The sequence below is a fragment of the Somniosus microcephalus genome, chromosome 7, assembly GCF_052327205.1.
Source record: "Somniosus microcephalus isolate GS21.2 chromosome 7, FLI_Smic_1.0, whole genome shotgun sequence".
Classification (NCBI taxonomy): Eukaryota; Metazoa; Chordata; class Chondrichthyes; order Squaliformes; family Somniosidae; genus Somniosus; species Somniosus microcephalus.
This window is the reverse complement of record NC_140993.1, coordinates 68,072,165-68,098,753: the sequence shown is the minus strand read 5'-3', so window position 1 is coordinate 68,098,753 and position 26,589 is coordinate 68,072,165. Positions and strand designations below refer to the sequence as shown.

The 26,589-nt window shown below is 48.0% G+C and overlaps 1 protein-coding gene across 1 annotated transcript in view; it reads left to right on the top strand.

Annotated features, from left to right (window-relative positions):
• Positions 1 to 18,891: 18,891 nt before the first annotated feature.
• The window catches only part of LOC147114683 (unconventional myosin-Id-like), a 193,865-nt gene continuing 186,167 nt past the window's right edge, over positions 18,892 to 26,589 (top strand). Inside the window, exon 1 of the mRNA XM_085992531.1 lies at positions 18,892 to 19,031. Within this exon, the coding sequence (XP_085848657.1) occupies positions 18,937 to 19,031 (95 nt within the window). The 5' untranslated portion in view covers positions 18,892 to 18,936. The remainder of the gene's footprint in view (positions 19,032 to 26,589) is intronic.

Here is a 26,589-nt window from a genome sequence, read left to right as displayed (position 1 = left end):
TTGGATTTTCAGAAAGCATTCGATAAGGTGCCACACAAGAGGTTATTACATAAAATTTGGGGGTAATATATTAGCATGGATTGAGGATTGGTTAACAGACAGAAAACAGGGAGTAGGAATAAACAGGCCATTTTCGGGTTGGCAGGTTGTAATTAGTTGGGTACTGCAAGGATCAGTGATTGGGCCTCAGTTATTTACAATCTATATCAATGACTTAGATGAGGGGACCAAATGTTGTGTATCCAAGTTTACTGACAATACAAAGCTAGGTGGGAAAGTAAGTTGTGAGGAGGATGCAAAAAGGCTATACAAATGGATATAGTCAGGTTAAGTGAGTGGACAAGAACATGGAAGATGGAATATAATGTGTAAAAATGTGAAGTTATCCATTTTGGTCAGAAAAATAGAAAAGCAGAATTTTTTTTTAATGGTGAGTGATTGGGAAATGTTGGTATTCAGAGAGACCTGGGTGTCCTTGTACATGAATCACAGAAAGTTAACATGCAGGTACAGCAAGCAATTAGGAAAGTAAATGGTATGTTAGCCTTTATTACAAAAGGATTGGGGTATAATAGTAAAGACGTCTTACTGCAATTATATAGGGCCTTGGTGAGACCACACCTGGAGTACTGTGTACAGTTTTGGACTCCTTACCTAAGGAAGAATATACTTGCCTTAGAGGGAGTGCAACATAGGTTCACTAGACTGATTCCTGGGGTGGGGGGATTGTCCTATGAGGAGAGATTGAGTAGACTCGGCCTATATTCTCTGGAGTTTAGAAGATTAAGAGGTGATCTTATTGAAACATATAAAATTCTTACAGGGCTTGACAGGGTAGATGCTGGGAGGATGTTTCCCCAGGCTGGACAGTCTAGAACTAGGGGTCACAGTCTCAGAATAAGAGGCCATTTAGGACTGAGATGAGGAGAAATTTCTTCACTCAGAGGGTTGTGAATCTTTGGAATTCTCTACCCCAGAGGGCTGTGGATGCTCAGTCGTTGAGTATATTCAAGACAGAGAGCGATAGATTTTTGGATATTAAGGAATCAAGGGATATGGGGATACAGCGGGAAGGTGGAGTTGCGGTAGAAGATCAGCCATGAGCTTATTGAATGGCGGAGAAGGCTTCACAGAATCACAGAATCACAGAAACCCCACAATGTAGATAGAGGCCATTCGGCCCATCGAGCCTGCACCGACACATATCCCACCCGATCCCCATAACCCCTACACCAACACATATCCCACTCTATCCCCGTAACCCCACGTTGAAGGACCAAATGGCCTCCTCCTGCTCCTATGTTCTTATGAGAGAGGAAAGTTAGCCAAGAAGTCGAACAGCATCACAGGTTCTTTAAAATCCATCTGAACAGGCCCTCAATTTAACCTATTTTCTGATAGGAAGGCATCTCTGACAATTCATCACCCCCGCAAAACTGCACTGGATATCAGCCTAGGCTACATCTTCAACTCCTGGATTGTGGCTTGCACTCACAACCCTTGGACACAGAGTTGAGAGTGGTGCCAGGTGAGCCAAGCTGAGAGTTGGATGTTCAGCTGGGGGAAGTTAAAGTACTAGGGTGACTGGCCCAATGGGCTGAATGGCTTTTTCTCATCCCTGAATTTTCTAATATATGAACCAACATTTATACGACAATGTCTATGATAGGCGTTGGAGACCACGATTAATTGGGATGCAATCCCGCTGAAGTTTGAGGCTCAGTGGGAGGTTATCTAATCTGCATGGGGGCAGGTGTGTGCAATTGCCATGATGGGCACATTTCTGGTTCCCGCCTGCCTAATACGGCCAGAAACTCCGGCACCCACTCACCATTGGAGAAAGTTGACTAAGTCCCGGGCATGTTTTCCTTGGCTGCCTGAGTAAGGGGTTGACCATTTAAAAAATTCTGTCATTTCTTTGGAACTCCAGGCCACTTTACCAGCCTGGACCCCACTCCTGGGGCCCATATTATCCTATCAGGAGGCCAGCATGGCTCAACTCACTTGGTATACCAGTCTGCCAAGATACACTGGATCCTGTCTGAGCCAATGGCGTAGAAAATCTTGATGCAGGGAGTTCCTCCCTCCCCCAGATGATATTTGCCTTGTAATGGGTGGGCAGTGATTCTATCCCTTCCAAGGTGTAACTGGTTTTTGCGGTGGCCACTGCCGCAATCGCCAATTATTGTAAGTGGTTTCGCCCGCCCGTAGCAAGTACGCAAACCCCCTTACTACAAGTTCTGGATGATAGGGATTACTGAGGGCAGATTTGAACACGGACGGCGTTTTCAAGCTCACCCGTACAGTGTTTATTAAGGTTGACAAAAACCACTCCACTCGCATACAGTACGAGCGGTGTGAACACAACAGTACAGTTTAAAGCAGTACAACACTGACTTGTCCAACAAGCCTCTGCCGTGCTGACTTACCATGGCCTAAAAACACCCTCCAGTGAACTAAACTATCACAGGACCCTTCCTACGCTAAACCCCCTCTGGTTTGGTAGGAACATACAGGCACCCCCTCACACAGCTAAGTGATCTTGTGGGTGTGTAGGCTTGGTAATGCTCACCTAGATTGCCCTTTTGATCTTGCTTGCAGCTTCCTCCCGTACGTCTCTGCTACCTGGTTCCATACCGGCCTTGTGGCATGCGAGTCCCAGCCTTAGTCGAAGTCCATCTCGGTTGAAAGAGCAAGGCTCTACTCCTCTTGATGTTCCATTGTGTGGAGGGCAGGAGACAGAGAGAGAACTATCCAAACTGCTCTCTGATATACCCCTCCAATATACAGTCCGCTGTCTGTGATTTTAATGGACACATGGCCTCAGGGAAGTTGTTTCCAAGCTTCCTCTCAGGTTTGAATGGTCTTTGAACTCATTTCGATCTTCCAGCCGATTAACTTAACGAATTTGTCTTGACCAGAACAATGAGTCATCAGCCTTGTTAATCAAGACTTGGGAGTGGGCCTCTCGAGCCATTGTTCCCAGGACAGTTCGTTTCCATACGAATGCAACCTGGTTTCGTGAGTCACCTTCAGCTTGGGTGGTTTTTCACTGCTCCACCCCCCAAACAGTCTGTCCAGTTTTTAATAATCCATATCTTCAAAATCCATACAGTCTGCGCCGACTGCTTACAAAGGCAAGACCCAAACAGAGTAGACCCCGATACAAGATAGTTCCCAAGTTGTGGCTCAAGATCAGCAGAGCCTCCCAGAGAATTTTGACCCCTTTAGTTCTAATTGGTGAAGTCCAGGTCTGTCAGGTGTCTTGTTTTGTTTTTGGAGCTTGGAGAATTATGGAATCATAGAATGTTACAACATAGATAAAGTCAATTGGCCCATCCAGCCTGTCTTTGTATATTTCTCTACATGAGTCATCCAGTCTAATTCCACTTTCCAACTGGCTCCCATATTCTTTAATATCCCTAATTTCACCAACTATCTAACTCCCATTCGAAAGAATAGTTTGTGGAAGAGAATTTCATGTTCTACAAACATACAAAGATGTTGGGCAGGAAAAGACTAACTGGTCCTTCTAGCCTGCCCTATAAAGTCATGATACCTTATGTATCACTCTGGAACTGTTCTCATGGATTGCAGGGTAGCTAATGTAACCCCACTATTCAAAAAAGGTGGTAGAGAGAAAACGGGGATTTATAGACCGGTAGGCCTGACATCGGTAGTGGGGAAAATGCTAGAGTCCATCATAAAAGATGTAATAGCAGAGCACTTGGAAAACAGTGACAGGATCGGACAAAGTCAACATGGATTTACAAAAGGTAAATTGTGCTTGACTAATCTACTGGAAAAAAATTTGAGGATGTAACTGGTAGAATAGATAAGGGAGAGCCAGTGGATGTGGTGTATCTGGACTGTCAGAAGGCTTTCGATAAGGTCCCGCACAAGAGATTAGCGTGTAAAGTTAAAGCACATGGGATTGGGGGCAAGGTACTGACTTGGATAGAGAACTGGTTGGCAGACAGGAAGCAAAGAGTTGGAATAAATGGGTCTTTTTCCGAGTGGCAGGCAGTGACTAGTGGGGGAACGCAGGGATCGGTGCTACGACCCCAGCTATTCACAATATATATTAATGATCTAGACGAGGGAACTAGATGTAATATCTCCAAGATTGCAGACGACACAAAGCTGGGTGGGCGTGTGTGCTGTGAGGAGGATGCCGAGAAACTCCAGTATGATTTGGACAGGTTGGGTGATTGGGCAGATGCAGTATAATGTGGATAAATGCGAGATTATCCACTTTGGTGGCAAAAACAGGAAGGCAGATTATTATCTGAATAGCAATAGATTGGGAGAAGGGGAAGTGCAACAAGACCTGGGTGTTCTTGTGCACCAGTCGCTGAAGGTAAGCATGCAGGTGCAGCAGGCGGTTAAGAAGGCAAATGGTATGTTGGCCTTCATAGCGAGAGGATTCGAGTACAGGAGCAAGGATGTCTTGCTGCAGTTGTACAGGGCCTTGGTGAGATCACACCTTGAGTATTGTGTGCAGTTTTGGTCACCTTATCTGAGGAAGGATGTTCTTGCCATGGAGGGAGTGCAGCAAAGATTCACCAGACTGATACCTGGGGTGGCAGGAATGACGTATGAGGAGAGATTGGGTTGACTAGGCTTATATTCGCTGGAGTTTAGAAGAATGAGAGGGGATCTCATTGAAACTTATAAAATTCTAACAGGACTAGACAGACTAGATGCAGGAAGGATGTTTCCGATGGCGGGGGAGTCCAGACCCAAGGGTGACAGCCTAAAGGTAAGGGGTAAGCCATTTAGGACTGAGATGAGGAGGAATTTCTTCACCCAGAGAGTGGTGAACCTGTGGAATTCACTACCACGGAAGGCAGTTGAGGCCAATTCATCTATATTATATAATAAAGCGGTTGGTTTGTCTGTCTGTCTGTCTGTCCTTCTGTCTGTCTGTATGTCCGCTATACACTCAAACGTTATAGAGCGTACCTACACATATGTTATATCAAAAGAAAGGTGATGATCAAGGGAGTGTCATAGGTGCATTTACTTTTTGGTCAGACAAAAAGTGTTCGGACAGTATACAAAAAATGTTCAAAAATCCACTCATTAGCGGTTGACCAATCCTACCGCTCATTAGCGTTGACTGACGTGCTGGTTGACCAATCCTACAGTTCAGTGACCTGACGGTTGACCAATCGGTGCGTCACGGGCGGTACCTAATCCTGCAGCCTCCCAAAACTTCGCCGCCATTTTTCCCCCTCCTTTTCCTCAACTGCGTCAGCCCGCCGGAGCGGGAGGTGAGTTGGGGTCACTCGGGCCGAGCCTCACAACCGCTCGGCCCGAGACACACAGCGGGGGACCATAAGCGGCCGGCCGTCAACCACGCCGCCCGAGACTGCGTCGGCCCGCCAGAGCGGGAGGTGAGTTGGGGTCACTTGGGCCGGGCCTCACAACCGCTCGGCCCGAGACACACAACGGGGGACCGGCAGTGGCCGGCCATCAACCCCGCGGCCCGACACACAAAGCGGGGGAGCGACAGCGGCCGGCCGTCAACCGCGCGGCCCGAGACTGCGTCGGCCCGCCGGAGCCGGAGGTGAGTTCGGGTCACTCGGGCCAGGCCTCACAACCACTCGGCCCGAGGCACAGAGTGGGGGAGCGGCAGCGGGCGGCCGTCAACCGCCCGGCCCGACACACAGAGCGGGGGAGCGGCAGCGGCTGCCCGTCAACCACGCGGCCCTCTAAACTGCCCTGGCAACGCCGGGCCCCCCCTGCTAGTTAAATATATTCAAGAAGAAGTTAGATATATTTCTTAAGGCTAAAGGGATCAAGGGCTATGGGGAGAAAGCAGGGACAGGGTACTGAATTTGGATGATCAGCCATGATCTCATTAAATGGCGGAGCAGGCTCGAGGGGCCGAATGGCTTACTCCTGCTCCTATCTTCTATGTTTCTATGAAGCAGAAACTCCCTAACCACCCAGAGCCGTGTATTCTCCTGGGAAAGGTGAAAAGTCAGGTAAAAACACAGGCCAATTAGGGAAAAAAAATCTGGAAAATTCCTCTCCGTCTCCTTTAGGCGATTGAAAATATTCTTTAAGAACATAAGAACATAAGAAATAGGAGCAGGAGTAGGCCAATCGGCCCCTCGAGCCTGCTCCGCCATTCAATAAGATCATGGCTGATCTGATCCTAACCGCCAATCCACTATCACAGAACCATCTCCTGAATCTAACAGAATTAGACACACGAAATAGGAGCAGGATCAGGCTACACGGCCCCTGGGCCCGCTCCGCTACCCACAGGGCCATGACCGATCCGAACCTAGACTCATGTCCAAATTCCTGCCCGCTCCCCGTAACCCTTAATTCCCTTTACTTCTAGGAAACTGTCTATTGCTGTTTTAAATTTATGTAATGATGTAGCTTCTACAGCTTTTTGGGGCAGCATATTCCATGGACCTACCACCCTCTGAGTGAAGTAGTTCCTCCTCATCTCAGTTTTGAAAGAGCAGCCCCTTATTCTAAGACTATGCCCCCTAGTTCTAGTTTCACCCATCATCGGGAACATCTTCCCTGCATCCACCCGATCCAACCCCTTCACAATCTTATATGTTTCAATAAGATCGCCTCTCATTCTTCTGAACTCCAATGAGTAGAGTCCCAATCTACTCAACCTCTCCTCATATGTCCATCCCCTCATCCCCGGGATTAACTGAGTGAACCTTCTTTGTACTGACTCGAGAGCAAGTATGTCCTTTCTTAAGTATGGACACCAAAACTGTATGAAGTATTCCAGGTGCGGTCTCACCAATACCTTGTACAACTGAAGCAATACCTCCCTATTTTTATATTCTATCCCCCTAGCAATGAAAGCCAACATTCCATTGGCCTTCTTAATCACTTGCTGCACCTGCATACTAACCTTTTGAGTTTCGTGCACCAGGACCCCCAGATCCCTTTGTACTTCAGTACTTTCCAGTTTCTTGCCATTAAGATAATAACTTGCTCTACGATTTTTCCTGCCAAAGTGCATAACCTCACACTTTCCAGTATTGTATTCCATCTGCCAAATCTCTGCCCACTCTGCCTGTCAATGTCCCCTTGCAGGTTTTTTATGTCCTCCTCACTCACTACTTTCCCTCCCATCTTAGTATCATCTGCAAACTTTGATATGTTACACTCGGTCCCCTCCTCCAAATCATTAATATAGATTGTAAAGAGTTGGGGACCCAGCACTGACCCCTGCAGAACACCACTGGTTACTGATTGCCAGTCTGCGAATGAACCATTTATCCCAACTCTCTGCCTTCTGTTGGATAGCCAATCCTCTATCCATGCCAGAACATTACCCCCAATCCCGTGATTTTTTATCTTAAGCAATAATCTTTTGTGTGGCACCTTGTCAAATGCCTTTTGGAAGTCTAAATACACTACGTCCACTTGTTCCCCTTTATCCACCCTATACGTTACTTCCTCAAAGAACTCCAGCAAATTTGTCAAACATGACTTCCCCTTCATAAAACCATGCTGACTTTGTCCTATTAAATTATGATTATCCAAATGTCCCGTTACTGTCTCCTTAATAATGGACTCCAAAATGTTACCTACCACAGATGTTAGGCTAACCGGTCTATAGTTTCCAGCCTTCTGTCTACTGCCCTTTTTAAATAAGGGTGTTACATTAGCAGTTTTCCAGTCTGCCAGGACCTTTGCCGAGTCCAGGGAGTTTTGGAAAATTATTACCAATGCATCCACAATCCCTACCGCCACTTCCCTCAAGACCCTAGGATGTAAGCCATCAGGTCCAGGTGATTTATCCGCCTTGAGTCCCATTATTTTACCGAGTACCACTTCCTTAGTGATTTTGATCGTGTTTAGCTCCTCCCCCCCTTTAGCCCCCTGTTTGTCCAGTGTTGGGATATTCTTAGTGTCTTCTACTGTAAAGACTGATGTAAAATATTCATTCAGTGTTTTTGCCATCTCCATATTTCCCACCATTAATTTCCCGGTCTCATCCTCTAAGGGACCAACATTTATTTTAGCCACCCTTTTTCTTTTTATATAACTATAAAAACTCTTACTATCTGGTTTTATATTTTTTGCTAATTTACTTTCATAATCTATCTTCCCTTTCTTAATCAATCTTTTTGTTATTTTTTGCTGTCTTTTAAAGTTTTCCCAATCCTCTATCCTCCCACTAGATTTGGCTACCTTATATGCCCTTGTTTTTAGTCGAATACTATCCTTAATTTCTTTACTTAGCCATGGATGGCTGTCTTTTCTTTTACACCCTTTTCTTCTCAGTGGAATATATATTTTTTGGAAGTTGTAAAATAACTCCTTAAATGTACACCACTGATCATGTATCGTCTTACCCTTTAATCTATTTTCCCAATCCACTCTACTCAATTCCGCTCTCATACCTTCATAGTCTCCTTTATTCAAGCTTAGCACGCTTGTTTGAGATCCAACCTTCTCACCCTCTAATTGAATATGGAATTCAACCATGTTATGGTCACTCATTCCAAGGGGATCCTTTACTAGGACATTTTTAATTAATCCTGTCTTGTTACACAAGACCAGATCTAAGGTTGCTTGCCCCCTGGTCGGTTCAGTTACATACTGCTCAAGAAACCCATCCCTAATACACTCAATGAACTCATCCTCAAGGCAGCCCTGCCCAATTTGATTTGTCCAATTAATATGATAGTTAAAATCCCCCATAATTATAGATGTTCCCTTATTACAAGCCTCAACTATTTCCTGATTGATACTCCGTCCAACAGAGTTGCAACTGTTTGGAGGCCTATAGACTATGCCCACTAGTGTTTTTTCCCCCTTATTATTCCTTACCTCCACCCAAACTGTTTCATTATCCTGATCTTTTGACCCAATATCATTTCTCTGTATTACAGTGATTCCTTCCTTCATTAACATAGCCACCCCACCTCCCCTTCCTTCCTGCCTGTCCTTCCTGATCGTTAAATAACCTGGTATGTTTAATTCCCAGGCATTGTCACCCTGCAGCCATGTTTCTGTAATGGCCACAAGATCATACCCATATGTAGTTATTTGTGCCATTAACTCGTCTATTTTGTTATGAATGCTACGTGCATTCAGATAGGGAACTTTCAAAGATGTTTTGTGACACTTAGTTCCTGCTTTTGCCCTTTTTATTACTTTACCTTTTACTCCATACCTTCTGCCCCTTCCTGACACGCTCTGGTTTTTAATTTCCCCACTGCTACCTAAGTCTATGACCTTCTCTTTTGTCATTTTTATTATTTGTGTAAAGAAAGTTGCCTAACCTCTCCTCAACCATCAGATGATCTGGTCATTCTCACATTACTGTTTGTGGGGCCTTGCTGTGCATATATTGGCTGCTGCACCTCCTACAGTGACTACACTTCAAATGTACTTAATTGGCTGTAAAGCACTTTGGGGGCGCCCTGAGGTTGTGAAAGGCGCTATATAAATGACAAAGGAAATATTTGCAGCGCTATGAGGAGAGAGTGGGAGAATGGAGCTAATTGGATAGCTCTTTCAAAGAGCCGGCACAGACACGATGGGCTGAATGGCCTCCTTTTGTGCTGCAAGATTCTGTGATTCTGTGACTAAGTTATTTTTTACACGGATTCTAGATGAAGAAACCAATGGCTTCTTTTCACACCCGACTATCCTACTGCACTGGAAGGATTCAAATGGCAGCCTAACTATGAAGTTTCTGCAGGGTGCTGATCCTGACACTCACTACCCTTCCCCCTCTATATCTCCCACCAAAGTGATACTGCTCCAGAGTATTGACCAGATGCTCATGACCACAGTATCCGTTGGAGTGGTTGAGCAGCTAAGGGTGAGTTAAATATACACATTGTAAGGCAGCAAGATCAACCGGCCACACCACACTGCATCCTGAGGAAGGGGTTGTCTCATTCAGATAAAGCACTCCTTAGATTATATAAGGAATGATGGACAGCTTAATACCCAAGGGCATCAAGGTTACTTTTTCTCAGTTGAAACTGACTTGAGTGTGTCAGTGTCAGCTCCAGTACATGTACAGTACACAGTGGTAAGAGGGAACGATTCATTCCCGTCTGGTACTATAAACTCATGTGTATCTCAGTGTCACTTCTTGTACATGTACAGTACAGTAAGGATAGGATTGAGCACTGCTGTGATGCTGTTGATTAGTAGAGTGGCACTTGTTGCCTGGGCTAACATATGAAGAAGGGTCATTTGGATGAGGTTCAAGTGGATGGCCCACATCCTTCAGCCAATGTCCCAGATTCCTCCATCACCATCCCTGGATATGTCCTGTCCCACCGGCAGGACAGACCCACCAGAGGTGGTGGCACAGTGGCCCAGAGGGAGTGGCACTGGGGAGGGTGGGGGGGGGTGCCGAAATTCATTATCGCCCAGGAATGGGCACAAACTTCAGAAAAGTTTGAGATTTAGCGCCAGGTGCTAATCAATCTCGCTGCATGCTAAATTCAGTGTCATCGCTCAAAGAAAGGATGGGAGCGCTATATCAAGTACTAATGACCTAGCTCAGTGGCATTAGACTCAAAGCGCTAAGCAATTTCAGGTGTAGTCTAATCACTAGTCATCATTGCCACAGGCTCTTTCCATTTCTTAAAGGGGAGGTTCAATCATGCTGCAGAACCTCATTCTCAGCATTGCTGGTTCTGCAGCTGTCTCAGCAAGCAGCAGAGGCCAAGGAGAAGGAACCGGACCACTGAAGGAGGTGTCATTATGGCAGATCAACAGCCCAGGGAGAGAGCTCGCAGATTCTGTGATCAAACATTGGAGGCGTTGGTCCTCGCTGTGGAGAGACGGAGGGCGGTGCTGTACCCAGCAACTGACAGGAGGCCCTCGCCGCAAGTCTTCCGCGCCATGTGGAGGGAGGTAGCCCAGCAGGTCTCGGGCAGCACTGTGGTCCCCAGGACCCACACACAGTGCAGGAAGAAATTTAATGACCTCACTCGGGTGGTCAGGGTGAGTCAATGCTTCAACAAATGCTTCATACCACTATCTGAACCACAGTCTTCACACACTGCACAAAGCACCACACCCCCAGCACTCACCCACCAACAATCTCCACCTACCAACACTCACACCCACATCTCACACCTTGCACACAATGACAATTCAACTATGGCAGGCACATCTCCCAAACACATTGCTCCACACCCACTCACACACACTTTCTTTTGCAGGCCAAGGTGGCTCACAACAGGAGGGAGCAGGAGCACACAGGCGGGGGACAACCTGACACCCAACCACTTTCTGAGCTGGAGCAAAGAGTGCTGCAAATCATTGGGTGCCAGGTGGTTGGGCGCTGTGGCCACCGGTGACATTAACCCCCTTGAGGTCAACAACGGTGTGTTCATCCCTACTCCTTCTTCTCACATCCCACTTCCCCCTCACCCCACACCCCTTTCCCACTTTCCAGCTAATCATGCTGTATGCATGCCTTTCTCCCTTCCTGCCCCCCTCCCCTCCCCTCACCTTAACCCGACACTTGTGCCTTTATGCTTTCAGATATTGAACAAGCAGCTGAGCAGCCTGTCCCTGAGGGTACCATAGAGAGCGAGGCAAAAGACGAGGAGGACAAAGAATACACCACATCACTGCATGTCACACCTGCAGGCACCAGCTCAGATGCTGGCACTACATGTTCTTTAGAGGCTAGTATAGTAGCGGGATGTGCACAAGGTGATGAGCAGACTGCAGCAAGGCCAGGGAGAAAGGGTGGCTCAGCAGTCAGCTCCCCGGAGGGCGAGTTCGCATGCGAGTTCTGCTGCACAGGACTCAGATGAGGACCTCGATGGGGAGGCCTTTAGAACTCACGTGGCATGCACACGAAGATGATAGGTGCAATGGCAAGGGTGCCTGAGAGCCTCTCAGCAATGTTAAGGAGTGTAGAGTAGTCCGCCTCCAACATTGCACAGAGCTCTGCGCACACCATGTGGCCCATCATTTGCAGTCTGCAAAGCATGATGGACTCCCAGAGAGACCATGGTGATCCAGACCTAATGCCGCGTGTGTTGGGCAATGTCACAGCTTTCATTGCAGCACAGGCGGAAGCCACGCAACATCGTCGTGCTGTAATGCAGTCTATGCTTAGTGCCATCGATTCTCAGACTGCTCTCTTATCGTCTCAGCTTGATGCCATGCGCGCTCTGACTGCTGCCATCGTGGCTGGGTCGACCACCGTCCACCAGGGCTATCATGGTGTTGCAGCAGGCCAGCAATCTGTGCTCCAACAGATTGCTAGGGATGCTGAGGTGCTGCCCCGGGTGAGTGGCAGTGGGTCAGTGGAGCAGGAACCTACTGTCCTCTCTCAGGATGACAGCATTCCTGCTCCTACCACTGGCATTCCACCATTGCCCTTGTCACTGCCTGTCATCCAGCCAGCCCAGACGGTTGCCGCCCATGCTGAGGTGGTGCAGTCTACAGCCGGGCCTTCCAGGCCCAGAGCTGGTCGAGGGCATCCTGCAAGGCCATTTGAAGTCTCCCATATGGACACTCAGCAGCCTTCATCAGTTGATGGGTGTTTTTGTGACTGGAAGGCTGTTTCCAGTGGGGTTCCGTAGGGCTCATTGCTTGCTTTTTGTGGTATATATCAACGGTCTTGACTTGAATATAGGGGGTATGATTAAGAAGTTTGCAGATGGTACTAAAATCGGCTGTGTGGTTGATACGGAAGAAGCAAGCTGTAGACTGCAGGAAGATATCAATAAATTGGTCAGGTGGGCAGAACAGTGGCAAATGGGATTCAATCTGGAGAAGTGTGAGGTAATGCATTTGGGGAGGGCTAACAAGGAAAGGGAATACACATTAAATGGTAGGACACTGAGTAGTGTAGAGGAACAGAGGGACCTTGGAGTGCATGTCCACAGATCCCTGAAGGTAGCAGGCCAGGTAGATAAGATGGTTAAGTAGGCATACAGAATGCTTGCCTTTATTAGCCGTGGCATAGAAAACAAGAGCAGGGGGGGTTATGCTTCAACTGCATAAAACACTAGTTAGGCTTCAGCTAGAGTACTGCGTGCAGTTCTGGTCACCACATTACAGGAAAGATGTGATTGCACTAGAGAGGGTACAGAGGAGATTTACAAGGATGTTGCCGGGAGTAGAGAATCTTAGCTATGAGGAAAGACTGGACAGGCTTATTGAGGTGTATAAAATTATGAGGGGCATAGATAAAGTGGATAGAAAGGACCTATTTCCCTTAGCAGAGGGGTCAAAAACCAGGGGGCACAGATTTAAAGTAATTGGGGGAAGGTTTAGAGGGGATTTGAAGGGAAATTTCTTCACCCAGAGGGTTGTGGGGATCTGGAATTCATTAGCTATTCAACCTTGTGCAATCCCTTAGTGCCTCTCGTTACTGTGCCTTTGCCTACTCCAGTGCTCCTACAAAGTGTTGGCCCAGTGGCTTCAGCACGGCGGGTTGAATCATAGAATCAAATCATAGAAAGTTACAGCGTGGAAGGAGGCTATTTCGGCCCATCGTGTCCACGCTGCCTGAAAGGGTGGTAGAGGCAGGAACCCTAACCACATTTAAAAAGTACTTGGATGTGCACTTGGGATGCTCTAACCTGCAGGGCTACAGACCAAGAACTGGGAAGTGGGATTAGGCTGGATAGCTCTTTGTTGGCCAGCGCGGACACGATGGGCCGAAATGGCCTCCTTCCATGCTGTAACTTTCTATGATTCGATTCTATGATTCAACCCGCCGTGCTGAAGCAACTGGGCCAACACTTTGTAGGAGCACTAGAGTAGGCAAAGGCACAGTAACGAAAGGCACTAAGGGATTGCACAAGGTTGAATAGCTAATACTGTTGTTGTAAATATGTGTCCACTGATAATTGATACATTTATTAATTGGCTTTGGAAGATTTTGTGGTGTGTCTCATTTCAGCTTTGCGCTGTGATATGGCCTGTGACAGGAATGGAATGATGGGGATGTGGTGAGCAACAGGGATCAGGGGTTTAATTTATTGGAATCGCAGTCTGATGAGGCGGTCACGGACCTCCCTTCCAGAAGGTCGATTGAGTAGCTGCCTCCTCCCTCGCTCCTGTTCCTACCTATCTTCCTCTTCCTCCTCATCTCCTCCTCTCCCTCTTCCTCCTCCTGAGGTGGTCCCGCATTCCCTGTTGGCAAGGGCTGGGCCCTCATGATGACCAAGTTGTGGGGCATGCAGCTGACCACCACGAAATGGGACACCCGCTCCGTTGAGTACTGGAGGGCTCCTCCCGAGTGGTCAAGGCAACGTAACCGTTGTTTGATCACCCCGATAGTCTGCTCGATGAGGTTCCTGGTGGCAGCATGGCTCTCATTATATGAGTGCTGAGCAAGAGTGTTGGGGTTGCGGAGGGGAATCATTAGCCAGGTGGAGAGTGGATAGCCCTTGTCTCCGACCAGCCAGCCGCGAGCTTGATGTGACGGCTGGAAGAGTGCTGGCACACTGGTCTGGCGCAGGATGAAGGCATTGTGACTGCTTCCAGGATAGCGGGCATTCACATTGAGGATTCGCTGTCTGTGGTTGCAAACCAATTGCACATTAAGTGGTAGCCTTTGCGGTTATGGAAGATCTCAGGATTGTTATTCGGTGCCTGCAAAGCCACGTGGGTGCAGTCAATGGTGCCCTGCCCCATGGGGAAGCCCGCTAACCTGGCAAAGCCACATGCACATTCGTCCTGATTCTCTCTGGTGATGGGGAAGCAAATGTTGTCCCTTCTCCTACTGTAGAGAGCCTCTGTGACCTCCCAGATGCAGCGATAGATGGCGAACTGCAACATGTTCACTATATCTCCTGTTGCAGACTGGAAGGATCCGCTGGTGAAGAAATTGAGGGCGACAGTGACCTTGACTGCCACTGAGAGAGCAGTGGTCACCCTGATCTGAGGCTCGAGGTCTGGTTGCAGGAGGTGGCAGAGTTCTGTGGCCACATCCTTGTTGAAGCGGAGCCTTCTAATGCACTGCTCCTTGCTTAATTGGAGGTAGGAGAAGTGCTTTCAGAATAACCTCGGAGGTTAAGGCCTACTGTTGAGAGCCCTGATGGCCCTCCTTCTCTCTCTGGCTGCATCTTGCAATCTTTCTCGCTGCCTCCGCTCCCTCTGCAGTAGATCCTGGAGGGCGAGGTCGACTGCCAGTACAGCTCCCATTAATGTAACGATGTGTAGCACTTTGAAATTTTGTCAGAATAAATGTAACACATTTTTAGACGCCACAACACTCCTGATACTAAAGAACCTTTAAATGACTGAAATAAATTTTTGCACAACCGCAAACTGACAAGGAAGCAGTGAAACAGCACTAACCTGACAATTGCAACTGATCCCTTAAAATATCGCTCCTGGAGCCGCCATCTGCCTGCTTTATGCCTCCACTTCCTGTCATTGTCGGTGCGAGGCGCTAAGGCAGGGGGCGATAATCAATTTGGCAGATCGGGTGCTCAGTGAGCGTTGCACGCTCACTGAGATCACAATCTGCCTGGCGCTAAAGCCCCAGGTGCTAACTGTTAGTGGCGGTGCTAAGGGACGACTGGATTTGGTGTGTGGCGCTGTACTTGCCTCGCCCCGGTGCTACTTCATTAGCGCCCCGTTAGTGCCCTCATTGACTCTGGACTCAATGAAGTCTCATGGCATCAGCTCAAACATGGGCAAGGAAACCTCCTGCTGATTACCACCTACAGCCCTCTCACAGCTGATGAATCAGTACTCCTCCATGTTGAATACCACTTGGAAGAAGCACTGAAGGTAGCAAGGGCACAGAATATACTCTGGGTGGGGGACTTCAATGTCCATCACCAAGAATTGCTCGGTAGCACCACTACTAAACAAGCTGGCCGAATCCTGAAGGACATAGCTGCCAGTCTGTGCCTGTAGCAGGTGGTGAGAGAACCAACACGAGGGAAAAAACCTACAGTTTGATCAGGATGGCAAACTGTAACTAGTGGGGTGCCACAGGGATCAGTGCTGGGGCCTCGGTTGTTTACAATCTATATTAATAACTTGGATGAAGGGTCCGAGTGTAATATAGCCAAATTTGCTGATGATACAAAAATAGGTGGGAAAGCAAGTTGTGAAGAGGATACAAAGAATCTGCAAAGGGATATAGATAGGTTAAGTGAGTGGGGAAAAAATTGGCAGGTGGAGTATAATGTGGGAAAATGTGAGGTTATCCACTTTGGTAGGAAAAATAAAAAAGCAAATTATTATTTAAATGGAGAGAGACTACAAAATGCTGCAGTACAGAGGGATCGGGAGGTCCTTGTACATGAAACACAAAAAGTTAGCATGCAGGTACAGCAAGTAATTAGGAAGGCAAATGGAATGTTGGACTTTATTGCAAGGGGGATGGAGTATAAAAGTAGGGAAGTCTTGCTACAACTGTACAGGGCGATGATGAGACCACACCTGAGCACTCCATACAGTTTTGGTCTCCTTATTTAAGGAGGGGGCTTGACAGGGTAGATGCAGAGAGGATGTTTCCCCTTGTGGGGGAATCTAGAACTAGGGGGCATAGTTTCGGAATAAGTGGTCACCCATTTTAAACGGAGATGAGGAGGGATTTCTTCTCTCAGAGGGTCGTGAATCTTTGGAATTCTCTACCCCAGAGAGCTGTGGAGGCTGAGTCACTGAATATATTTAAGGTGGAGATAGATAGATTTTTGAACGCTAAGGGAGTCAATGGTTATGGGGAGCGGGCAGGAAAGTGGAGTTGGGGCCAAGACCAGATCAGCCATGATCTCATTAAATGGTGGAGCAGGCTCGAGGGGCCAAATGGCCTACTCCTGCTCCTATTTCTTATGTTCTTATGTTGACCTCATCCTCACCAATGTACCTGTCACAGATGCATCTTTCATGACAGTATTGGTAGCAGTGACCACCACACAGTCCTTGTGGAGAGAAAGTCCCGTCTTCACACTGAGGACACCCTCCATCGTGTTGTGTGGCACTACCACTGTGCTAAATGAGATAGATTCAGAACAGATCTAGCAGCTCAAAACTGGGCATCCATGAGGCGCTGTGGGCCATCAGCAGCAGCAGGATTGTATTCCACCACAATCTGTAACCTCAGGGCCCGGCACATCCCTCACTCTACCATTAACATCAAGCCAGAAGAGCATGCCAGGAGCAACAGCAGGCCTACCTGAAAATGAGGTGCCAAACCAGGGAAGGTGCAACACGGGACTAAATGCATGCTAAACAACAGACACAGCATGCTATAGACAGAGCTAAGCGATCCCACAACCAACAGATCAGATCAAAACTCTGCAGTCCGGCCACATCCAGTCGTGAATGCTGCTGGACCATTAAACAACTAATGGGAGACAGAAGCTCCATGAATATCCCCATCCTCACGTGAGTGGAAAAGACAAGGCTGAAGCATTTGCAACCATCTTTAGCCAGAAGTGCCGAGTGGATGATCCATCTCGGCCTCCTCCCGAGGTCCCCGCCATACAGGAGCCAGTCTTCAGCCAATTCGATTCATGCCATGTGATAGCAAGAAATGGCTGAGCGCACTGGATACACCAAAGGCTATGGGCCCCGACAATATCTCGGCTGTAGTGCTGAAGATTTGTGCTCCAGAACTAGCTGCACCTCTAGCTAAGCTATTCCATTACAGCTATAACACTGGCATCTACCCGACAATGTGGAAAACTGCCCAGGTATGTCCTGTCCACAAAAAGCAGGACAAATTCAATCAGGCCAATTACCTCCCCATCAGTCTACTCTCAATCGTCAGCAAAGTGATGGAAGGTGTCGTCGACAGTGCTATCAAGTGGCATTTACTCACCAATAACCTGCTCACTGATCCTCTATTTGGGTTCCGCCAGGACCAATCGGCTCCAGGCCTCATTACAGCCTTGGTCCAAATATGGACAGAAGAGCTGAATTCCAGAGGTGAGGTGAGAGTGACTGCCCTTGACATCAAGGCAGCATTTGATCGAGTGTGGCATCAAGGAGCCATTGTAAATTTGAAGTCAATGGGAATCAGGGGGAAAATGCTCCCCCTGGCTGGAGTCATACCTAGCACAAAGGAAGATGGTTGTGGTGGTTGGAGGCTAATTATCTCAGCCCCAGGACATCGCTGCGGGAGTGCCCACATTCCATGAACGAATAAAAAAAAATGTGCACTTTTACCCCAGCTTTTAGGGGAGAAGAAAGAAAACAAGAAAGGATAGAAAGAGAGAAGACATCCTAAAGGAATTCACTTTACAGCCAATTAGTACTTTGGAAGTGCAGTCACTGTTGCAAAGTCAGCCAGTGCAGAAGCCAATTTGCACACTGCAAGGTCTCACAAGCAAGAATGAAATAAATTCCCAGATAATCTGTTTTAGTGATGTTGTTTGAGGGATAACTGTTGGCCTGGGCATTGGAAAGAACTCCCCTGCTCTTCTTCGAAATAGTGATGTGGGATTTTTAACATCCATCTGAGAGGGCAGACGTGGCCTCGGTTTAACATTTCATCTGAAAGATGTCATCTCCAGCAGTGCAGCACTCCCTCAGCACTGCACTGAAATGTCAGTCTAGATTATGTGTTCAAGATTCTGGTGTGGGACTTGAACCCACAACTTTGAGACGCAAAGGCGAGAGTGCTAAGAAGGTGACAAAATTGTCGAAGGGGAGGGGGATTGAATATCAAACTTTTCCCATGGGACCCTTACATGAACAAAAAAAAATTCCTTTATCCTGGCATCGCCCTGACAAGCTTAACTTCCTGATTCAATAGGTTTTGTGCCGTGTCTAGCAACACTGACTTAAGGTGGTTGAGGGGAAACAAGCTGTAACCACAGATTGTGACTGTGCAAGAAGCGTCCCAGCTGATTGGAACCATGGTGCCTTCCGGGCAATTACCACGCTTGTCAGTGCATTAAAAGGAAGAAGTCTAGGCTGAGCTCATACCACTTCCTAACCGGCAGGCTCACGCCACGCCTATCAAAGAGAATGGCTGAGCAGGAGAGCTTGGAGTTCGGTAAAGCCGACTTTGTCTTATTGGATAGCCTCACCATTGAGGAGTTCTTGGCGAATTTGAAAGTGAGGTGAGTGCCGGGATGGGGAAGGGGGTCGGAAGGTGAAAGGGAGACAGGATGGAGAACTGAAAAGGGTTCAATGCTTTCTTTCTCTCAGTGAGAGATCAAGACTAAGTCAGAGAATGCAGCAACGAAAAAAGCTTTTTGAGTTGTGTAAGAGAAAAAAATGAAATGGTACAGACAGAGTGACTACAGCATGTTACATTTTGAGTCAAGCCTGTAGGAGAAGATGGCAAAACATTTCTATTAAGGGGCAGCAAATTTAAAACCTGTGGAATAATTGATCAGGGTAGGAAGTCAAAGACTGTAGGGGGAGCCTAAAATATAGTTGAATGCTCAGCTGGGGGTGTTGGGGTTCCAGAGGGGCAAAGTCGATGGACCGAATAACCTTTTAAATGTTATGGTGTGGAGATGCCGGAGTTGGACTGGGCTGGACAAATGTAAGAAGTCACACAACACCAGGTTATAGTCCAACAGCTTTATTTGAAATCACAAGCTTTCGGAGCACTGCTCCTTCATCAGGTGAAGTGGAGAAATGCATAAAGACACAGCTTATATAGTCAGAGAATCATGTCAGATGTTTACAGGTAATCTTGCCAACTGCCATTTATCACACCTCGGCAGAGAGATAATCACAGCAATGTTTTCCTGACTGACCTGTTTGGACACCATTCACACCTTTGATTGCCGTGATTATCTCTCTGCCGAGGTGTGATAAATGGCAGTTGGCAAGATTACCTGTAAACATCTGACATTATTCTCTGACTATATAAGCTGTGTCTTTATGCATTTCTCCACTTCACCTGACGAAGGAGCAGCGCTCCGAAAGCTTGTGATTTCAAATAAAGCTGTTGGACTATAACCTGGTGTTGTGTGACTTCTTACATTTTTAAATGTTAGCCATGGCTCCCAGCAGCCTTCTTGCCTCTGAGTCAGAAAGTTGTGGGTTCAAGCCCCACTCCAGAGACTTAAGCATATAAATTCAAGCTCATCTACTGCTGAAACCTTCATCCATGCACTTCTTACCTCTAGACTTGACTATTCCAATGCTCTCCTGATGGACTTCCCATCTTCCGACATAAACTTGAGCTCATCCAAAACTCTGCTGCTCATATCCTAACTCGCACCAAGTTCTGTGCGCCCACCACCCCTCTGTTCGCTGACTTACATTGGCTCCCGGTTTGGCAACGCCTTGATTTTAAAATGCTCATCCTTATTTTCAAATCCCTCCATGGCCTCACCCCTCCCTCTCTCTGTAACCCCCTCTAGCCCTACAACCCTCCGAGATATCTGAGTTCCTCCAATTCTGGCCTCTTGCGCATCCCCGATTTTAATCGCTCCACCATTGGTGGCCGTGCCTTCAGCTGTCTAGGCCCTAAACTCTGGAATTCTCTCCCTAAACCATCCATCTCTCTATCCTCCTTTAAGAGGCTCCTTAAAACCTCCCTCTTTGAGCAAACTTTTGGTCATCTGTCCTAATATCTCCTTATGTGCTTCGGTGTCAAATTTTGTTTGATAACGCTCCTGTGAAGTGCCTTGGGACATTTTACTATGTTAAAAGTGCTATATAAATGCAAGTTGTTGTTGTTGACACTCCAGTGTAGCACTAAAGGAGTGCTGCATTGTCGGAGGTGTCGTTTTTCAGATGAGATGTTAAACAGAGGCCTTATCTGCGTTCTCAGGCAGCCTTAAATGATCACATGACGCTGTTTCGACGAAGAGCTGGGGAGTCCTGGCCAACATATATTCCTCAAACAACATCATTAAAAAAAGATTATCTGGTCATTATCACATTGCTGTTTGTGGGACCTTGTTGTGTGTACGGATTGGAGGGGTGGCGCTGGGCAGAGGTCACTGCCGGCAGCGTGAAATCATAAAGTTCTCTCATTATATCTGACGATATTTTTTGAAGTGTTGAACACTTTGTACATGAGAGAATATAACCAACGGAAATGATCTGAAAACTATAACAGTCAATCACATACACTGGCCTAGAAATTCAGTGCCCTTAGCACCGATTTTGCGGCGCTAGAGGGCCGAGCGCTGCAATTGGCGCCGGTTCCTAAATTGCCTGGGGCCCTTCCGCGGCGGTAGACCGGTAGCGCTGCGCCGGCACCGATGACGTCATCGGTGTGCGCAGCGTCCCGGTTGCTGTGGTAACCCGGCCCCAAGCCGAAATTCAGTTGCGGCCGCCTCGCCAGTGGCAGCCGCAACTAAGACTCCGGCAAACGAGTGTTGCCGGAGTCTGCGCCGGCACTTTAAGGAGGCGCGGCGGCCGGCCGCTTTCCCGCTGGCCGCCTGCCCGCAGCTCCCTCCCCGGACTTCTCCCCACCCCCCCCCCGGAACAGATGCAAGCCCGGCACTTGTCCGAGGTGCCGGGCTCATTTTTGAAGAGATTTGCGCGGGTCGCGGCCGGGTGCAGGCAGCTCCTCCTTAACGGAAGGAGGAGGCCTGCACTTCCCGAGCCTGCCGCACCGCAGCGCCGGAATAGCGCCGCAATGCGGCGCGTTGCGCCAGTTTTCAGGCGCTAAAACCCTTCAGTAGCGCCGGCAGCCGTTTGGGCGCGGCGCTACTGAATTTTTGGCGCGCGCAAAGGGACTTAGCGCCGGCGCTAACTTCCGGCGCTAAAGCCCTGGCGCAGCGCAAACTCAATTTCTAGGCCCCTGTGACCCCCCCACAAATAAAATACAGACTGATTCATTGGCTCCTGTTTCTTGCTGTTCTACTTACCTGGCCTTGATTTTAACTCCCCCCGCCTGGCAAAAACCAAGCAAAAGGGGCAGTTAAAATAGGGTGGCAAATCATCCGCTCCAATCCCGCTGTCTTCCCGTGAGTCCCATAAACAACTTGAGTTGCTACTTTTAGCGATTTATGTTTTTTTATTCTCTTTGCTTCTCTCCCCCATTTAGTTTCTTACCTTCCAAGGATTACGTGGCCTCTTTCATTGCCCAAATTGCCAAAATGAACCACCTCACAGTTATAGGAACATAGAAGTAGGCCATTCTGTCCCTTGAGCCTGTTCTGCCATTCAATTAGATCTGTACCTCAACTCCATTTACCCGCCATTGCCCCAGACCCCTTAATACCCTTACCTAATGAAAATCTATCAATCTCAGAATGGAAATTTTCAATTGAGAGAATTCCAGATTTCTACTACCCTTTGTGTGAATAAGTGCTTCCTGACATCACCTCTGAACTTTGCTATATTGAATTTAATTTACCATTTATTGCTATTTCAAATGCCATGTTTTTAATATTGGATGAGTCACAAATTCATCCAGCTGAACATTGGGAAGAACAAAGCCATTGGCCTGGATTTTAGCTCGGAGGCACGTTCCATGTTTGGGGGGGGGGCGCTGTTTTGAGGTCAGGAAACCCGGAAGTACGGGTTTTCCAAATACATCTTTAAAATGTTTTCTGTAGGTTTCCCGCCCAAAGCCTGCCTAATTGACAGGCTGGAGGCCTGTCGGGCGGGAACTCCTACAGTACAAGGCCACAGCCGAGCTGGGCTGAGAGCAGGTATGTCTAGTGGGGGTGGGAGAGATCGTGGAGGGTTGGGGGGGGGGCGATCACAGGGGGAAGGCGGATCCGATCACGGGGTTGGGGGCAGATGGTGGTCGGGGATCCGATCGTGGTCAGGGGGCTCCGATGGTGATTGGGGGTGTCCAATGGTGGGGGAAGCTCCAGTGGTGGTCGAAGGGGAGTTTGATGGTGGTCAGGGGGTCCGATGGTTGTTGGCGGGGGGGTGCAGATGTTGGGGGGAGGATGGAGCAGACATATAGCGGGGGGCGGGGGATTTACTGGGTAGCTTGTTGGGCCTGGAGGAAACACTCCTGCTCCTCTTGGTCCACAAGGAGGACTGTAAAGGCCTATGGATTCAGCCCTTCCCGCCTCCTTTCACCTGCCGTGTTTCCCGAGGCCCAGGAAAACCGGCCGACATGAGTTAAAATTAGAATGACTGTTAAAATGAAATCAGGCAGCTTCATTATATTTAAATGACCTACCAAATTCCTGAGAGCAGATTGGTCAGCCGCCCCTCCTCACACCTTCGTTAAAACCAGAAGAAGGCAGGTTCGAGGCCGGTTCGAGGTGGGTTGGTTTCCTGTGTTAGATTTTTTGAAACTTAACCCCTGACCCGACCCCAACCCACCCGTTTTTGGGAGTTAAGATTCAGCTCTTGGTCATCAGCCCTCACCACAAACACCATATTAGAGCCGTCAATTCTATCCCCTTCACCCCCCCCCCAACCCCGGACAGTTTCAGGCTGAACCTGACTGTCTGAAACCTCAGTGTCCTATTCAACCCTGAGGTAAGTTTCCAACACCATATCCTCTCCATTAAAAAGACCTATTTAACATCGCCCGCTTCTGCCCCTACCTCAGTCCATCTGCTGCTGAAACCCTTATCCATGCCTTTGTCACCTCCAGACTTGACTGTTCCCATGGTCTCCTGGCTGGCCTCCCATCCTCCACTCTCTGTAAACTTAAGCCCATCCCACACCCAGTCCTGCTCACCCATTACAATGTCCCAGCAGTTTAACAGCCAGTCAAAGCCAGAGTCTTAGACTAGGCTTCTCCCGATGTAGCATTGCGAGGTTCATTGCTGCAGTCTCCTTGGTGACAGGCTTGATAGTGAGTCTAATACACAATGTTCAATATCTACAGTTTTTGTAATTGGGTCAGATTGTTTTGACTGATAGTTCCTTTATGAATTTGAGAGGTCAGGTATTTAAAATTTGGGATGTCTGGGTAACTCTTTTGCTGGGATATGAAAGATATGGGGGTCTGCGGAAAAGGCAGAAACCTAGGCTGGGATGTGGATACGCTGGGTCCCAGCCTAGCGCCCAGAGTTCTGGGATGACCTTGTGTGGTGGGGCTGAGGTTCTGGGACTCCAAATGTCAGATAAGAATTATCAGTCAATCCATTGAGATATTTTGGTACTACCTGGAGGCTTCAGGCTGGGATTGTGACTCCTGAAAACTGGGGACCATGTTTTTTGTTACATTCTTTAAAGTTTGCCCCTATATGAGAGGGTCGCTGGGCCCAATTACACCATGTTTCTGGGAGGAGCAGTTCGACAGCCCCGCTCTCCCTAAACTGGGCACTGAGAATCTCATGAGCTGTTGGAATGTTCTCTGAAAGAAGGCAGTTGGTATTTAGAGAATCTCATGAGAGGACAGTTTGAAAATCTCAGAAAAGCAGCCAAGAGACAGTTTGAAAAAGATAAAGAAAGGTTGCTACTCCTGAAAGGCAGAGAAGTAGTGGCTGCATTTTGGCATTAGTGCTGAGATAAGCTCTCTCCGAACCTCCACTACTGATCTCGGCAAAGGTTGTGGGTCAGGCAGAGATTCCATCATTTCCCCACTTTTGGTGGGCACCCCCAGACACTAGAGGGGCATCTGTGATGCCCGTCGTACCAAACAAGAGGGAAAGTCCAGAGAAAGTGCCCAGTTTAAGGAGAGCGGGGCTGTCGAACTGCTCCTCTCAGAAACATGGTGTAATTGGGCCTAGCAACCCTCTCAAAAAAGGGAGACCTTTAGAGAATGTAACAAAAAATATGGTCCCCAGTTTTCAGGAGTCACAATCCCAGCCTGAAGCCTCCAGGTAGTACCAAAATATCTCATTGAATTGACTGATAATTCTTATCCGACATTTGAGGTCCCAGAACCTCAGCCCCACCACACAAGGCCATCCCAGAATTCTGGGCTGGGACCCGGCGTATCCACATCCTGGCCTAGGTTTCTGCCGTTTCCGCAGACCCCCAATGAAGTTATTGCTGGAGTCCTCTGGAAAGGCCATAGACATTCAGGGCCCAATATTATCTCGGAGGCCAGGAAGGAGTAGGTGGGCAATTTTGCAGTTGGGAAACCCGGAAGAACGTGTTTCCCTCAGGCCCTGTCGAATTTAACAGCAGGACCTGATTACTATTTTTTGTCTCCGTTTCCTGGCTGCAGCCAGCCAGATTGAGAGGCTAGCTGGCTGGCTGTCAGGCGGGTAGGCCGTTTCCTACATTACAATGGTGACTACACTTCAAAAAAGTACTTAATTAGCTGTAAAGCGCTTTGGGACGTCCTTAAGTCGTGAAGGTCACTATATAAATGCAAGGATTTTTTTTATTAGGCCTTCGGCACCAGGCCGCAGCCTGCGAACAGAGGAGGGAGGGAGAGATCGGAGAGGCCAGAGGAGGGGTGGGAAGATCAGGGTCAGGTGCAGAGGGGAGATCAGAGGCCGGGCTCGGGGAAAGATCGGGATCCGGAGAAGAAGGGAGACCGGAGGCCAAAGGGGAGATCGGAAGGGTCAGGGCGGTGTCCGGTCATGGGGGGTGGTTAAAGCAAGTAAACTGGATCCAGCAGGTAAATGGAAAGACACTTACCTGCTGAATCCAGCGGTCCTCACCTCACTTTAGCTTCCGGGTTTCCTGAGACCCAAGATATCCAGCCAGCAAGGGTTAAATTTTAAATGGTGGTTAATTCTGAGGTACGCAGCCTAATTATAATATTTAAATGATCAACCCACCTCCTGCGAGTGGGTTCGTTGCCCGCCCCCGTCCCACCTCTGTTATAACCGGAAGTCAAAGAATCATAGAGTCATAATGGCACAGAAGGAGGCCATTTGGCCCATCGAGTCCATACCAGCTCTCTGCAGAGCAATCCAGTCAGTCCCATTAACCCGCTCTATCCCCATAGCCCTGCAAGTTTATTTCCCTCAAGTGCCTATCTAGTCTCCCCTTGAAAACATTGAGTGCCTCCGCTTCCACCACTTCCGTTGGCAGCGAGTTTCAGGTCCTCACAACTCACTGTGTAAAAAAGTTTTTCCTCACGTCCCCCATGTATCTCTTGCCCAAAACCTTAAATCTCTGTCCCCTAGTCCTTGTACCACCACTAGTGGGAAGAACCTTTCCCCGTCTAGCCTATCCAACCCGTCATAATCTTGTACACCTCTATCAAATCATCCCTCAATCTCCTTTGCTCTAATGAAAACAAATCCAGCTTCTCCAACCTGTCCTTGTAGCTAAGATCCCCCATCCCCGGAACCATTCTGGTAAATCTCCTCTGCACCCTCTCAAGGGCCTTCACATCCTTCCTAAAGTGTAGTGACCAGAACTGGACGCAATACTCCAGTTGTGGCTTAACCAGCACTTTATAAAGGTCAGCATAACTTCTCTACTTTTGTACTCAATACCTCTATTTATGAAGCCCAAGATCCCATATGCTTTGCTAACCACTCTCTCAATATGTCCTGCCACCTTCAGGGACCTATGCACATTAACTCCCAGGTCCCTCTGTCCCTGCACACTCTTTAAAACTGTGCCATTAAGTGTATATTGCCTCTCCCTGTTCCGTCTGCCAAAATGCAACACTTCACACTTCTCTGTATTAAATTTAATCTGCTCATTCTGCTAGCCTTTCTATGTTCTGTTGCAGTCGATTGGTATCATCCTCACGGTTTGCCACATCCCCAAGTTTAGTATCATCGGCAAATTTAGAAATTCTACTCTGTATTCCAATATCCAGGTCATTTATATATATCAAAAAAAGCACTGGGCCCCAGCACTGACCCTTGGGGA